This window comes from Trifolium pratense, linkage group LG5 (genome assembly GCF_020283565.1).
Source record: "Trifolium pratense cultivar HEN17-A07 linkage group LG5, ARS_RC_1.1, whole genome shotgun sequence".
NCBI classification, from domain to species: Eukaryota; Viridiplantae; Streptophyta; class Magnoliopsida; order Fabales; family Fabaceae; genus Trifolium; species Trifolium pratense.
Genome location: NC_060063.1, coordinates 49,142,583 through 49,158,663, shown reverse-complemented (window position 1 = coordinate 49,158,663; position 16,081 = coordinate 49,142,583). Strand labels below are relative to the sequence as shown.

At 33.8% G+C, this 16,081-nt stretch overlaps 2 protein-coding genes across 2 annotated transcripts; both read right to left on the bottom strand.

Moving 5' to 3' along the window:
• Window positions 1-47: 47 nt before the first annotated feature.
• On the bottom strand, window positions 48-2,164 carry LOC123887244 (putative B3 domain-containing protein At5g58280). The gene is made up of 4 exons (XM_045936523.1): window positions 1,458-2,164; window positions 1,225-1,384; window positions 879-1,085; window positions 48-395 (listed from the first exon to the last, which is right to left on the bottom strand). Exons 1-4 carry the CDS (start codon window positions 1,568-1,570, stop codon window positions 48-50), a joined length of 828 nt encoding a protein of 275 aa, XP_045792479.1. The 5' UTR covers window positions 1,571-2,164.
• Window positions 2,165-8,677: 6,513 nt separating this feature from the next.
• Window positions 8,678-12,038, bottom strand: LOC123887243 (ACT domain-containing protein ACR8). The gene is made up of 7 exons (XM_045936522.1): window positions 11,638-12,038; window positions 10,819-10,864; window positions 10,612-10,726; window positions 10,459-10,526; window positions 9,789-10,355; window positions 9,593-9,697; window positions 8,678-9,479 (listed from the first exon to the last, which is right to left on the bottom strand). Exons 1-7 carry the CDS (start codon window positions 11,697-11,699, stop codon window positions 9,117-9,119), a joined length of 1,326 nt encoding a protein of 441 aa, XP_045792478.1. The 5' UTR covers window positions 11,700-12,038; the 3' UTR covers window positions 8,678-9,116.
• Between the last annotated feature and the right edge of the window lie 4,043 nt (window positions 12,039-16,081).

Genomic DNA, 16,081 nt, shown 5'->3' with positions numbered 1-16,081 from the left:
GATGTCTTTCACATTTTTTTCTGAGGAGAATTAATTTTCTTCTGTGTTTACATTTTTGCTTCCTCATTTGACTCAGAATCAGGAGTAGTAGGCGATTTAGGCTTCTTTTGCACTTCTTTCCGAAAAGATCTAGTTTTCCTACTCAGATTTAGCCACTGTGGTTTGGATTCTTTGTCAATGTTAATTTCTGGCATGCTTTCTTCAGAACTATCTGATTCCTTCATTTCAATGACATGTTTTTGCTTTTTAGTTTTCTTTGATTTTGATCCACAATTAGAGGCAGCCTTGGATACTTTTGTTGCTTTGGATGTGTTCATATTTTCTTCTTTCACCAGAGTATCGTTTTCTTCTACTTCCTCTTCATCTATATTTGGAAATGCTCTAACAATATAAATCTGCAATAACATTATTGACATAACCATTATTCATTGCTATATAAACCATGAAACATGCTTTGAGAAATACAATAATGGAGCTCCAACAAATTAGTGTTCACGTAAATTGATAACAAATGTTTATTATATTCTCAAATCAGAAAGCAATATTTTATAGTAGAGAAAACATAGAAAAGAAGAGAGTAAGATGCATAGTTGTTGTCTTTGATATAAATATTGAAATTCTAATTTTGATTATTAAGGTACTTATGTATTGAAATTTGAAATAGAATGCTCATTTTTAATTTTTAATCTGAAAACAAATTAAACATGTATTGCCATATCAAGAACTTTGTAGAACTCGAAGCCTTAATTTGGAATAAGGCCCGACTTATCGGCAAAAACTAGTTCAAGAGGTAAGGAATGACTAAGCTTTGATAATTTGGTCATATCTCAACTTTGAAGTTAAAAGAGAGTTGGATGAGAACTGACAACATAAACTACCTTAAATCTTGCTGGTTCAACCAATTCAAAAACAAGTGCATCGCCATCATCCAATTTATGTTCCAATGCAAATGCTCTCCAGCCACCACTGAGCCCAGTTCTACTACCAATATAAACAGCATCATACTCTGAGCCATCTTCATCCTCTAAAGTCATGTTATACACCGTTTTTGGAAGGTGTTCCTCACAAAATCTACTAGGAAGACCCTGGAAGAAGAAAGATAATATATTGGGAAGCACATCATGTGTTAGATTTATTAATTAATATTTTGAACTGAAAAGAATGTACAAAACAAGAATATCAATGTGCAGGCCATATAGAAAGATATTCTGAACTGAAACCTACCAACCAAAAACAACTATAAACATGAGACCGGAGCATTGACTTGATAAATGATGGCTTCGAAGACTGCAAATTGATTTGGAGTGCCTCTGCAGCCTCGTAAGCACGAATTCTTTCTTGTTTTGTAGCTTCTTTGATTTCATCTAGAGGCCTTGCAACGTAACTAAGAGTCCAACAGTCATGTTACTACTATTTCAATTAGAAAAATAGATAAGCCAGAGTAATTAATTAACTACCTTTCCCATGATGATGAACTTGACCTTGACCTCTTCCGCAAATATGAACTCCTGTCTGGAAGGTCTGTGCTAAACTGTAATAAAATGAAACATATACATTGTGAAGCAGTCATTTTTGCTAGACTACACGTTGGAAATGAATGGTGAATCTTCAAAGACAGGAATCTAGTAACCTTTTTAAGGGTCTTGCTAGCCAAAAGTAGAAAATTTGAATTGAAAAAAGTAAAATTATACTTTTAAAAAGTTGGATGCACTAATTTTAAGGCGGATATTTCTATAATGAGTTCCTTAACATATGTTAGCATTCTCCTTTTTTAAAATACAAGAAAAATCACATGATACTAGGGTGCCAAACTTGAGTGCTTAATTATCAAACTTTGTTTTATTGAACAAACAAATTCAAGCACATATTCCTAATCCTAGTTTATAATTCTTACTATATCTAGTCATACAAGTTTAAGATATTCTTGGTCAAAAGGAGCTTTAGATATTCCATTATCCAACTTAAGCTAAATCAGGGTATGTTTGGATTGAAGTGTGCATAATTACTTTTGATTGAACCTCATTTTATAAGATTAAATTTGATTAAAATGAAACTGTTCCAACGTGATTAATGCTCGGGTAACTTTTCTCATACGTATGTCTGAAAAAAAGTAATTTGTTAGGATGACACTGAATCACTGATAGTCGCTCATTAGTTAAATGAGTGTATGTTAGACAAAATAAGGGGAACTTATAACTATAACAACTGTAATTAAGGTAGCAACATGTATTAGTTAGAAAAGTGGAAGTTAGTCACAAATGGAAAGGATAAACAGGAGTCGCGGTTATTAGTAATAAAACAGTTTCACTGTAAGTCACTGTATGAGAGAAAAGGCCTCTTGAATGCCTGAGAGTTGATTATCAGTTTGAGTTTGTGCTCAGTTTGTACTCTGATTTAGTTCTTGCTCCATTGGCAGAGCTCGACCATTTCTTGTAAATAATACAAGTAATCAACTCAGTGAATTACCAAATCTAACACCAATATTAGAGTCTAATTTGATTCCTGACGATTCTTGGAGAAGATGGTTAGAAACACAAGACTGGAAGGTCACATGAACACAGTGGAGCAAAGTGTCGACGCCATACAACAGATGTTCTCCAAGGATTGACGAAGTCGAGAAGAATATTGCGAGAACCAAGAATTGCGAATGTTAAAATAGACAATCTCATGGAGATCTTGGAGCAACCAACCATGAAACGGACAAAGAGAGGTGAACAAACACAACAGGGATCACTTCGAAAAGAAGATGAAGGAACGCTACTTTCTGTTGACAAAAGTGCAAGAGGAAGGATTAAAAGTGGTAACGGTCGCAATGTAAGCAAAACTCTGAAATGGTTCCAATAGTAGGAGGCAAGCGAGGTGGTCCAATTGTGTGATGGCGACCGAGATGGTCCAATCGTGGGATGTGTTTAAAGTAATTGTCAGTAAAAGGTTTCAACCTTTTATGTTACAAAATCCCTATGAAATCTTGATACAATTGAAACAAACTGGTTTAGTTAAGAAGTTTAGTGAGAAATTTGAGTTGTGCTATGTGGAACCAATGAGAGGAACACTACCTGAATATCTTTAAGGTATTTTCCTTAGCAGCTTGAGAGATTATGGTTGAACTGAATATGCATGAAACAAGGGGAGTAGCAGAAATGATGGAAATGGCTCAAATAATTGATGAAAGAAAACAAATATGAAAGTAGTAGTCACTTCCCCAGTCAAAAGGAGAGTGTAGGAAATGCTACTAGCACTAATGCGAGTAATGCAGGAGGAGGGTACAAAAGTAAAACAACAAGTCATAATGCCATGAGAAAAGGGCTTTGTTATAGGTGTTATGAGAAGTTTTGCGAAGACCATATATGCAAAAACAGACAATTCAAAGTGTTGTTACTAGAAAAGAGGGGGCAGAAGAAGCTGGTTCCCTAAAGATTGTAAAAGAACCCCTATCGTTATTGGTTGTACGTCCAAAGACTCCTTAAAACCATGGGGTAGCAGGTAGCATCAATAGAAGGTAAGGGTGATCATAAATAGTGAAGCATCCCATAATTTCATAGATTACAAATTAGTCAAAGAAATGAAAGAATTAAATCTCTCAGTAGTGGAACCTTCCAAATTTCATGTGGATGTTGGCGATTGGCATAAAATCACCTGCCAAGGTGTTTATGGAATGGTAGAAATGCAATTATAAAATCTCTGGACTCAACAAGGTTTATTCTTGTTTGAGCTAGGACGGGCAGATGTATTACTGGAAGTAGAATGGCTCACGGAATTGGGAGAAACTAGAGCAAACTTCAAAGACTTAACTATGTCTCAGAAAGTGGAAGAGAAGGTTATTGTATTATAAGGGTAACCAACCATGGCAAATTCGTCAATTTCTTTCAAATTGATTATGAAAGTTATTGGCAATGAGGAAGTGGACTTTCTAATTGAGAGTAACGTCATTAGCAACATCAAGGAAGCAACATTGAAGTCCCAACAGAAGAATCTCAATGTCTATCACCATCGAGGAAGCATGACAACACCATCACACTGAAGCAGGGAACAGAATATCCCCAATTTGCGGCCATATTGGCAAACAAGTTAAAAGTTGGCATTATACGCAGCAGTAATAGTCCTTATTCTAGTCCTATCATTTTAGTTGAAAAGAAAGATGAGGGGTGGAGATTTTGTGCAGACTGTAGAGCTTTAAAAGATTAGAAGCAATAGTGTTCTTTGAAGGAATGAGACAAGAGGTGGAGAGATTTGTGCAAGCTTGTGACATTGGTCAAAGGAATGAGTATCAAACGTTGGCCCCTTAGGCTGCTGCAACCATTGGCATTACCACAACAAGTGTGGACATAACTCACCAAAGATTTCATAGAGGCTTTGCCTAAAGCTCAAAGGAAGGACGCGATATTCGTAGTTATGGATAGACTATCTAAGTATGTGCACTTCATGGCTCATGGACACCTTTTTTCTGTTAAAGATTTGGCTGCAGTATTTTACCAAAAAATAGTTTGAGTACATGATTTTCCTAAACCCATAAGATTGAGACCAACTTTTCCTCTGTCGTGTTTTGTCAGAACTGTTCAAACTATCAGGCACAAAATTGAAGTTCAGTACTGCTTATCACCTTCAAACAGACGGATTGACGAAAATCCTAAACCGATGTTTAGAAACATACTTGTGGTGCATAACAGGTTCTCAACCAAGACGGTGGCCAAAACTCCTCAGTTTGGCTGAATTTTGGAACAGTACCAACTTTCACAGTTCAACTAAACTCACCCTATCAAAAGCCCTATATGGATGTGACCCGACTACCCTACTTTGCCGTGCTAATATCCCTTCAGCAGCCAAAGATGTTAACCAGTTCTTTGAAGAGAAAAAGAGAGATCAACAGTGGGATGAGTTGAAAAACAATTAGTGAAGTCCGGAGACATAATGAAGCTGCAAGTTGACAAGAGTGACAACCCTACTGTTGCAAGTCTTTAGCTAAAAGAGTGAATGAAAAGCCAAGTACTTGGTACTATGGGCCAATTCTATAGAGAGCGGGGAAAATGGCTTATAAAAGAGTGTAAGTTAGATGAAATAAGAGGACTTGAAGGGGAATTAATAACCGTAACAGTTGTCACTAAGGTAGCAACAGGAGTTACTTAGACTTAGAAGAGTAGAAGTTAGTTACGCATGGAAAGGATAAATAGGAGTCGATTACTAGCAAGAATTTTTTTTGCTGCAAGTCACAAAGTGTAGGAGAGAATAATACAAGTACTCTGGTTTAGTTTTTGCCCCATAGCTGAATAATACAAGTGCTTCAATTCAGTGAAGCGGATGACCATTTCTAACAGATACTTATCAAAAGTACTTTTGAATGTATAATTACCAAATTTCGTATGACTTTTATAACATAGTATAAGAAGTATAAGGTAAAATGGTAAATGAAACATCTTGAAAGGCAAAAGGGGAATAAAAATTTCTTATGAAGCCAAACATCTTGAACATTGGTAGTTTGCATAAATCTATGGTCTTTTTGAATTGCAAAAGATAAATACTAGACAGAAACAGGATAGGACAGAACAGCACAGACATTTAAGGCATTGAACAAATTTTGTCTTATACGATGTTTGGTGGAGAAAAAGTTATTTTCGTGTTTTAGATAACATGTGCAGAGGACAAAAAGATGTCATGTGGTTTAATGAGGGCCAAAAAAATTTAGCAGATCAAACGCACCATATATGTTTAAACTACATTGTATCCATGTTATCAACAATTATGACAAAAAAGTTATGCATTTCAATTGGAGTTTTAAAAAATAAATGCACAACCTCAAATTGAGCTACGACATCAAGGTTTATGATGTCACTACAACTGCAATTGAGTCTACAGCATTTGACAACTATTTCCACAATATCAAGGATTGCAACACAAGCATAATTTAAAACCTTGATTTAAAGCAAAGTCCAAAGTGTTTTACACAAGCATGTATATACCAATCACAGTTTTAAATCATCATTAAGGTAAACAAGTGGTGATTAAGAATATCAGTAACATAGTACAGATTATATTACCTCAAACCTCTTCTTGTTTTCTTCAAGTCTTTTTTTCCTAGCCTCTTCATAGTTGTTGATGGGGCAACCCTTTGCCATCTGCATACAAGCACATACTTGGAGTAATACACAATGATTCAAGACAAAAACAAAACAAACTTCAACTACTTTCAAGATAATTTACACATGAACGAAAGGCAAAACTAATCATACTTGTGCCGCTAACCCCTTTTTGGATGGCAAAACCAATAAACTATTTTTCTGTTTATGTCATGCATGCTTGAAAGAACACACAATGGTTCAAGAGACACAAAAAATTAAAATATCCAATTTTATACCCAAAAAAAAATGTAACTATTTTTTAGCAACAATATTTTTTAACTATATTAATAAAAAATGACAAAACCCCACTAAATATTTCTCAATAGAAGTTTAAAAAGTTAAATGTTTTCGATCCCCTGCAACTGTTATCGGTAGGCGGCTAGAACTACTTGTTGCCAGAACTCACCATCGAACCAGATTAAACCGGTGGTGAAAGAAAAGAAAAAAAAAAAGTTAAATCCTTTTTATGAGATGCTTCAAAAAAAAATCTTTTTTATGGAAGAGTCTTAAAAGATTACTTATGGCAGAGTCTTAAAATCTTTTTTATGAGATGCTTCACCATTTCCTTAAAACCCCAAAAAAAAAGTTTGTTCATTTCAAATTCAAAGATTCAGTAACAACAGTATGAAGCTTTTTGAAAATCATTTGATATGTTATTGAGACACATCAAGATTAACGGTTTATTAAATAACGTAAATCTTGATGGATTTCAATAACATATCAAATGATTTTCAAAAAATTTTAAAAACTTTATGGATGATCTATGCGATATAAACTTTCAATCCAACAGTGAATTTCGTAAAATTCATATTCCGTAGATCATTTGTCCACGGTGAACCACTTGTGAAGGTGGTCCACCGTAGCATTAGGCCTAAAACTAATCTCTAAATTATTTTATATCAAAATTACTAATATCAATCGTTAATTAGTTTGGAGGTGATTTGTGCTGAATTTAGTAGAGATACCACGGTTTGATCCCCTGCAAGTACGATCGGAAGGAGGCTGGAACCACTTGATGCCAGAATTGACCCCGAACAAGATTAAACTAGTGGTGAAAGAAAAAAAAATCACTAATTTTTTTATCCGTAACAAACGGTCAAACGGACCCTAAATAAGTTTTTTATCTTATAAATATCTTAAATTTTATTTTTAGTCCTTATAAAAATTTCAGCAATTTTTTATCCTCAAATATTTTTTGTCACAACTTTTGGTTCGTAGTTTTTAATCAACTCATGTGTATTTTCACATTTTTTGAATTTTTCTCTTCGCGTTTATAATAATATTATAATAACCTCTCTCACAAAAATTTAGAATTTTTTAACGTAAGATGAATTATTTATGATTTTTTTGCGCAAATTTTTTTAAAAAACTCATATTTAATTTATCCTTGTTAAAATTTAAAATTTTGCAAGAAAAATTGTTATAATGTACTACTAAATATGACTGTGAAAAAAAGTTAAAATTTTAAATGATATATCCGAGTTGATTGAAAAAACGCTTGATAGTTTAACAAGATGTTTGATAACCCTTCATTTGAACACTGAATCACTTTAGCAAAAAGTGATCGAGTATATAATGGTAATAGGAATTCCCATGACAACTGACCTAATCAAAAGATGATTTCAAATTCAAGCATAGTCTGATTATCAGAATTTTTTTTTTTGACAAAAGATTATAAGAAGTTTTGAACTCTATTTCTCTTTTACTTTCAGAGTCATAGCAATTATAACTCGGAGTCTAGCACCAAGCATATTCAATTTTTTTTTTGGTAGAAGTATATTCAATTTTTATTTAAAAAAATTGAGTATATTTAATTTTTATTTAAGAAAATTGAATATATCTTCGTGTACCAAAAAAAAAAAAGAATATATCAGTATCGATGAATTTAATATCCAGAATTCCTTTTTGAGGATATGTTTTTTCATTGATCAATTTAAGATTGATAATTATTTTGCCATTTTTAGTTTTCTTTGTTGATTCAAATGTTTCAATTTCTATTACTATAAACGCTCTTTCATGTGTTCCGATGCGACCTCAAAAGTCTACGTCTCTAAGAGATCGTCCACTTTACGGTTAACCCGTCACGGTTTTGTTCTTTGTAGAAAAGATGTCTCGGTGGCTTGAAAGATGTGAGTGTTGTATATAAACTATTTTTAGCCTTGATTACTAAGCGATGTGAAACTATTTTGGTGTATCCAGAACAATTTGTAATTTTAATAATATTTGCAAGCGTAAAAAAAGATGTGTATTTGGATTAGATTAGTGCTTTTGCTCTTCAGTTAGCCACCTGCATTATGCAGTTAAGTAGCCAAGTAGGATTGGTGTTTTATAAGTGTAAGATATTCAGGATTCTTCACTTGTATTATTTACTCTCTTAGCATATCTTATTGCCTCTTCAAAAATAAATAAATAAATAAATAAATAAATGAAAATCACCATTATATCCACAACTTAGGGTTATTTGCATGGACACCCCTATTGGATCCGGAAGCGGCACAAATTAGACACAACAATCTTTCATGAGCGTGCAAAAAGATTAGTTAGAAGATTAGAACAAATTTAAATTAAAGAATAGAGTCAACGACTTAAATTAATACTAATAATACTTTGAAACGTCGTTATGTACAAAGTGATGTATGAAACCAATCCAATCTTTTCCTCCCTCTCACTACCTAATCTTCCTTTCTATGCCACCAAAGAATCAAATTCTATATTTCACCTTTTCACAAACCTAACATGGATTGCATAAATCCTCCATTTCTTCAAGCAAATCATTTAAAATAGAAGTGGTCCATTCCTCCAGCTGTATAATAAGGTCACTTTTCATTTTTCACATACCAAATGAATCCAACCCGACCAAGTGAAGTAAAAAAACAATTTATCACCCTTTTTACTTTTTATATGTACACAAAACTCAAACTTGAAGCAAGGAATATAATGCTATAAAAAGTTGTGAATATTTTCCACACTCAAAAAATTCCTTCATGCCCTTATCTTTCTGCTTTAAGAAAAAGATTTGATCAAACCCAAATTGTATAGATTCCTTCTCACAAGGCTACCAAGAGACAATAACACTGCCCCGCCAACTCCGACAGATTGGTCTTCCCTATCTGCCTTCTCGTGACTTACGAAAGGCAACTCCTTCACTTTTAAATTGGTTAGCCCGATTTTTTGTCGAACAGATTCGATGATTTTTTGGTCGGCTGTGTATCCAATAGCATCTGTTACATAGAAAGTATTTGCAGCCAAGTCGCCTGTGGTGGTTATGTCGGCCCTAGTTACATTTAACCCGTTTTCTCGGAATGTTCTCATTACCTCGGCTAGAAGACCTTGCCTGTCTTCGGTGGATAACTCTAGCCTAACACCCTACATTCATTCATGAAATTAACAATTAATAAGTCTTAGCGTGTTCAAATTAAAGATCACAGATTCATAATCAGAACAATTCATAAAACAAAAGTGTGAAAAAAATAGCATACCTCACATGATCTTCTCTCCACTGCTGCTTGTAAGCATTGAATCACACGTTGACGCTCCGGTTCTGAACTAATTGGAGTGCCGTCCTTATGTCTTATGTAAAATTCCTGGAATAAAACAATTTGTATATTGTTAATTAGACACATATCAAAGCGACAAACTTAAAAACAACGCATTCTGATGATGTCTAATAATTACCAGATATGCTTGGTCAATCCTTGTGTTGATAGTTGCATGGAACACAACATATTCCATGTCTGTCAAATTGCACACAACATCAAACAATAACTTAACTCTATCCTTGCACTGAACATTAACAACCGAATAGCCCCTTTCTGCCCAATTTTGGACAGTCACCAACGGTGTTTCAGAAGTAAACTCGAAAATAGGATTCTTCTGATAGTCACGATCTGCAAACATCATCTGATGGAGCCTTCTTTCAGGATGTATAACAACATCAGAGAGAGATGTTGTTGCACTCCTAACATCGCTATCTCCCTGTAGAACATATCTTAAGCGCGCTTCGAGCCTATTAATTTTCTGATAATCCTCAATAGAGGTTCCAGTGTTGCAGTCTTTAACATAAATTAAGGAGGCAATTCGGCCATTGTGAGTCCAAACTTTAGCCTCCACCACATCACATTGTAACTCGGCCAATACAGCAAACACCTCAGAAAGAAGACCAACACGGTCGGTGCCCTTCAATTCCAAGGCAGTGAGACCATTTCTGTGATTGGTTTTTCCATTGTGAATACTACTGAGTGACTGAAACAACATAAACAAAGAATCAATTTCTGTAATTGATTTTTCCGTTGTGGTTACGAATCAATTTTATATAGCAACTTAATGAAAATTAAACCATCGGTACCTGTTCGATATACTTTAAAACGCTCTCATCGGTTAACTTGTTTCCATTTTGATCCGTAACATGAAAAACTGCGGATTGAACAATATAAATTAGGACAAACGAAACCAAAAGTATCACATCACAACAAAGAACAAGAATGGAAAATTATCTTACCATCCATGAACCATCTACCATCGGACGAAACATATGCTTTCTTAATGAAAAGGTTTAGATCGCTAAGAATTTGTACAGCTTCCAAAAGAATCCCATGCTTTCTGGCACTATCAAACTGTAAAATTCAAACCAAAACAGAAACATTAGTATCTTTTTTACATAAATTTGTAGGAACAAAAATTAAGGATGTTTTTTTTGCGCTGTTACCTTCACTATGGTTGAATTGGAACAAACCGCATTGTCAATGACGACCCTGTTTCAATAGTGAAAAGATCAAAGTTAGTAAAATCACAGAAAAAATAAAAATAAAAAACTTAAAAGCGAAACATTCTAGATGAAAATTGAATGAATTAATTGAGTCACAAGCACGAAAAGAAAAGTCAGAAAATAATTAAAAATAATTTTGTCGGTACAACAAATGAATTTGCTAGAAAAGTCGTGTGAATTAGGAAAATCTACTTTTCTTGTTCTCCCAGATTATCACGACTTTTAGTTCACACTACGAAATTGTAAGATTCATGAAATTGAATTAATTAAAATTTCAACTACGCAAACAAAAAAGGTGGTTTGAATCGGTGCCCCTAGAAACTTCAAGAAAAGGCAAAGTTCCAAATATAGAAACCCTTCAAATTATTAGTCATTGATTTCAAATCATGAACATTCACACAAGTAAAATTGCATAATGTAGAACCAAAACATTGAACTGGATTGGTTAATGAGTTCCACTAGAACAAATTGTTCAAAAGATCCGAGTTTGAGTTCGATTCCTATCAGGAACAATTTTTAGCTAGACTTTACTTAACTGGCGGCAGAATTCCCGTAGGAATACAAACAAAAAAAAATTGTAAGAATGAAAAATGACAGAAAATCAAAAAAAAAAAAATACCATGCCAAAAAAAATCACAGAACATAACTGATATTAGAAAGATTGAAGAATAAAGTCTTATAAACTGGAGGTCCGTAGTTCGATTCTGCCTGAGGGCAATTGTTTTTTTCTTAAAAAATAAAAGAGAAACAGACACAAACCTGGGAGTGCTCATGCGAAAAACAAGCTTCTCGTACTCATCCGTACAAGCTGACCACTCCATATTAGCTGTGTGTGTGTGGAGGTTGTTGAAGAAACTCTCTCTGTTTCTTCTGTTAAGGAGCGGTTTTAAAATAACGGTTGTTTTGTTCGTTCCCAAAACGGTGGTTACTACTAGTGCGACGAGAGAAAGAATGTAAATGTTGTGTATGAAACTGTGGTTGAGGAAATGGTAATATAATATAAACGGTGGGTTTTAATGCATTACACTCTCCTTCGATCAAATCGTCATAAAACCAATCTTACCAAACTCTATTATTCTCTGTATTGTGCCTTCTTTCTTCTTCATACACCGTCTGTTATTTTCTCTCTCTTTCTAAATGAAAACCTCGCCTTGATCTTAACTCTGCCTCTTTCTCTTAGGTGTGTCTTATTTATATTTACGACATTTTATTCCTACTCTCGTTTTTATTTATTTATTTTTGGTTTTTTTAAACCAAATATATCCTCCGCGCGCAATTTTGGAGACTAATCTCCTCCGAGATAACTGAAATTCATTTAAGGGATTGACCTCTCCCAACAAATGATTCTCCATACGCACTGGTCGAAATCAAACCTAGGACTAACTGATTAAGGGACTCAAGTATCTACCACTTGTATGGTTGTTTTTTGGTTTTATTAGATTGGAATCCACGTCTTTAGTTATGGAAAAGTATGACATGGCGAGAATAACGCCTGCCACTTAACCTGCCCGTGCTGACCGACCGTATTGAGTTTTGAGAGAATCTTATGGGTATTGCTTTTATGTGGATGAGCTTATGGTGAATATTAGTGGATAAGTTAGGCAATTGAATTTATATGATTTCTTTAGAAAGGTTAATAAGCTAGTTTATAGTTTGTCTCTTTTTGATAACAATTTTTAACAAAAAGTTTATACTTTATGAGCTATTTCAAATAATTTATGGTTCGTTTGGTTATATGGAAAGAAGGTGGGAGGAAAAAAAATTACGCAAATCAATGCATAAATTTGGACTAAAGTTAGTCATTATTTATGCATTGGTCTGCGTAATTTTCTTTCATCCCATAGAACCAAACGGACCCTTAATGACATAAAAATATATGTTTAATTAATGTTTAGAAAAATTTGAAGCAAAAATGATAAGCTATAATCTCATAAGCTACTTCAAATATTTTGGCAGAGACTAAACCGCGTACGGTGGCTGAGACGTTCTCTCTATGGTGGGGTCGGATGGTGAGGCTTGGGTGTGGCGGATGCAACTGAGGGCATAGGAGGATGAGATGTTAGGGGAGTGTAAGTCTTTACTCTCTAACATTTCTTTACAGATTTGGACTTCAGACAGGTGGCAGTGGCAGTCAGACCCTGATTTAGGCTACACTGTCCGGGGCACATATCATCTCTTGACAACTATTGATTCGGTTACGGTGGATGATGCGGAACATCTCATTGGCATCCTCAGGTTCCATTGAAGGTCTTCATCTTTGCGTGGCGTCTATGCGTGACAGGTTACCCACAAAGTCAAACTTGACCACTCGAGGCATTTTATTTTCTGCAGCTCGTCATTGTGTTTACGGATGTGGGGCCGAATCGGCCTACCAATTATTCATCTCTTGCAGTACCTTTGGCTCGATTTGGGTTTTAGTTCGTACTTGGATTGACATTGCATCGACGGGTTCCACTTCTATCCGGGATTATTTTGTTCAGTTTACTTACTCAACTGGTGGATCTAGAGCACTTCAGTTTTATTTGCAACTTATTTGGCTTGCTAGCGTTTGAGTTGTGTGGACGAAAAAAAATCACAGATTGTTCAGAGGCTCAACCAATATTCATACTCAGTTGTTGGACAAGATTAAACTTTTTTCTTATCGGTGGTTGAAGACGACGAGTGTTACTTTAGTCTCAAACTACCATAGTTGATGGTTTAGTCCTTTACTATATTTGAGTCTTGTATGATTGTTTGTATTTCTTTATGTGACTTTTTGTAAACTTTGATAGTCTATATCAACACATCTTAGGTTGATTAGGTTGTTTCTTGTTAATATATATCTCATTTTAATTTGTTAAAAAAAAAAAAACATACATTTAAATTTAACATAATCACACATTCTAATACAAATTTATTATTTTAAATTTTTTAACATGTACAAATTTAGGCATAAATAAAAAAAAATCTTTAATCATTTTGAAATATCATAAGTTAATGTACCTTAGTTTTTTGCCAAAGATATCCTTAAATAGAGTTTTTGGGGAAAAAACATTTAATAAGGGGGCTGAGTATATTTATACCAACAGGTCAACCAACCAAAGGATGACAAAGCAATAAGGGTAGTTAACTTACGACACGTGGGATCAGCAGGTATTGCTTTGCGTGTTTTAGACTCAAACAAACGGCGGATTCTAGGGTGAGAGAGTGAAACATGTCTCTCACCAGTGAAGAGTGTTTGTTCACCCTTGGTTTAGATGACAAAATAATGAAGGGTAGAGATGAATGACCAGATACTTGATGCTACAGTATTTTGTGGGTTATTTTAATTTTAATTTTTTTTTCTTTCTTTTCTTAATCATTGTGGAAGATTGAAAACAGCAAAACCTGAAGCTCAAATAGAAGCTAAAAAAATACAACAATCAAAGAAAACAATTGCATCAGACATGTTGCCAAACTCTAAACTTGAGCTCAAATTAAGATTTATCGGATAAAATCAATTGTATCTATACTTGAAACTTATCCCCACAGTACAGAAAAACTCCCAGGAACTGGATCTGCACAGTAGCACCAAAAAAAAAATCACTCAACACACTTGTTTTTTATTCGAGATTTAAGTTATTATTGATTAAAAATACACTTGGAAATCATATGGAAATATACTTTGTAAGATTTATATGCTTTTAAACATTAAGTTCGGTGTTAAAACAATGTCCAGAACAACCAGATGTTATTTATTTTTCTTCATCTTTTTCCTTTTGTTGTTCATATTTCTTCAGAGAATTAGTGAAAAACTTCAGATCTTCAACCAAGCTTCAAACAAACCCAGAAAAAAAATCCAAAATTTTTGTGTGCAGATCTACGGTTTCTAGCAATCTGGGTAAAAGATTTAGTCATGATCATGAATCACTTCATCGTTTTCCCTTTTTTTCTTTCTTTTCCCTCAAATCTATCATTTTGCTTCATAAACGAACTTATCCCCATAACACTTTCTTTTCATAAAATTACAAACACCCCCCATTTACACTTCCTTTTCATCATATTCTTGATGATTTAAAACAATAGCATATTTTATATTGCAAAGAAATTAAGTGAAAGAGGAAGAAGGAAAGAAATGACAGTGTAATGTAGCACCATCTCAAAGGAGCAACAAGACGAGAAGAGGGATTTTTTTTGGGAAAACAGTACTACTTAGAATTGTGAGCACTCAGACAGAGCATGTGATTTTTTTTTTTAAAAAAAATAACCTTTGTCAAATATAAAAGTAAAAACAAATATTATCTTCTTTTACCAGTTACACCTGCTATAACCAGTAATTTACTTCTCTCACAGGTGAGGGATATGTTTCAGTTACTCACGCTAGAATCCGCCCAAACAACATACACAAAAGAAGATTTGTTGTTGAATCTTTGATTAACCAGAGGGGTCAACCCACGTGGCATGTTGGAACCATGGTAACAATCGAGTAATCTTGGTAATTAAGGTGTAATAATATGCTTTGTACTTTTTTCGATCTTAAATATAAGCAAAGGTCCAAATATATTTTACTCAAATTATACATTTGTTTATATTTAAGATCGGAGGAAGTACATGGTTATTTATGACGTACAAACTACGAACGTGACGATGCCGTTTTTCTGGGCTTTTCCTCCGTCCCTTGTTTCGGTTGGTTTTGTTGTATCCGTCTTCTTGTAGTGTGTATATTGTATCTTCCACTCAATTTTAATATTGCTTTGTTACTTCGTTCTTTGTCTATAACGCTAGATTTAGTCATGTTTCATCTATAATTTTGTCTCCTGTTTGTTGAGTGTTCAGTTTCATTACGGTGGTGATTTAAAATTAATTAACTTATCTTAGCATCGTCCAAACCGGCATTAATATTTAAATAGTTTTGGAATGTTGAGATTCTCTCTTTTAAAATGGAATCAATTATATTTCTTTTCTTTTTTTGACAGTATATATTTCTATTTTCTAGTAAGAGCATTTGTTACCTTTTCAAAAAACAAAAAATCATATGATAGGCAGACATATTGTACAATATTATTATTTTTTTTTGTTTTGAAAACCATATTGTACAATATATTATTATTTTTGCACAAGTTCCATATTATTGTATTATTTTATATTTTCATCAATAATAGGAAAAAAAATTCAAATTCTTTAAGCCCAACATCATTTTAATTAAATTTTTATTTTTATTTTTTTTCAAGTAGTTTAGTGACTA

Coding starts and splice junctions, on each gene's coding strand:
- LOC123887244 (XM_045936523.1), bottom strand. CDS start 1,570: ATGACTGCTTCACAATGTATATGTTTCATTTTATTACAGTTTAGCACA. Junction 1,086..1,224: donor TTTATAGTTGTTTTTGGTTG/GTAGGTTTCAGT, acceptor TTCTTCTTCCAG/GGTCTTCCTAGTAGATTTTG. Junction 396..878: donor TTGAACCAGCAAGATTTAAG/GTAGTTTATGTT, acceptor ATGTTATTGCAG/ATTTATATTGTTAGAGCATT.
- LOC123887243 (XM_045936522.1), bottom strand. CDS start 11,699: ATGGAGTGGTCAGCTTGTACGGATGAGTACGAGAAGCTTGTTTTTCGC. Junction 10,356..10,458: donor TTTTAAAGTATATCGAACAG/GTACCGATGGTT, acceptor ATGTTGTTTCAG/TCACTCAGTAGTATTCACAA. Junction 9,698..9,788: donor GGATTGACCAAGCATATCTG/GTAATTATTAGA, acceptor GTTTTATTCCAG/GAATTTTACATAAGACATAA.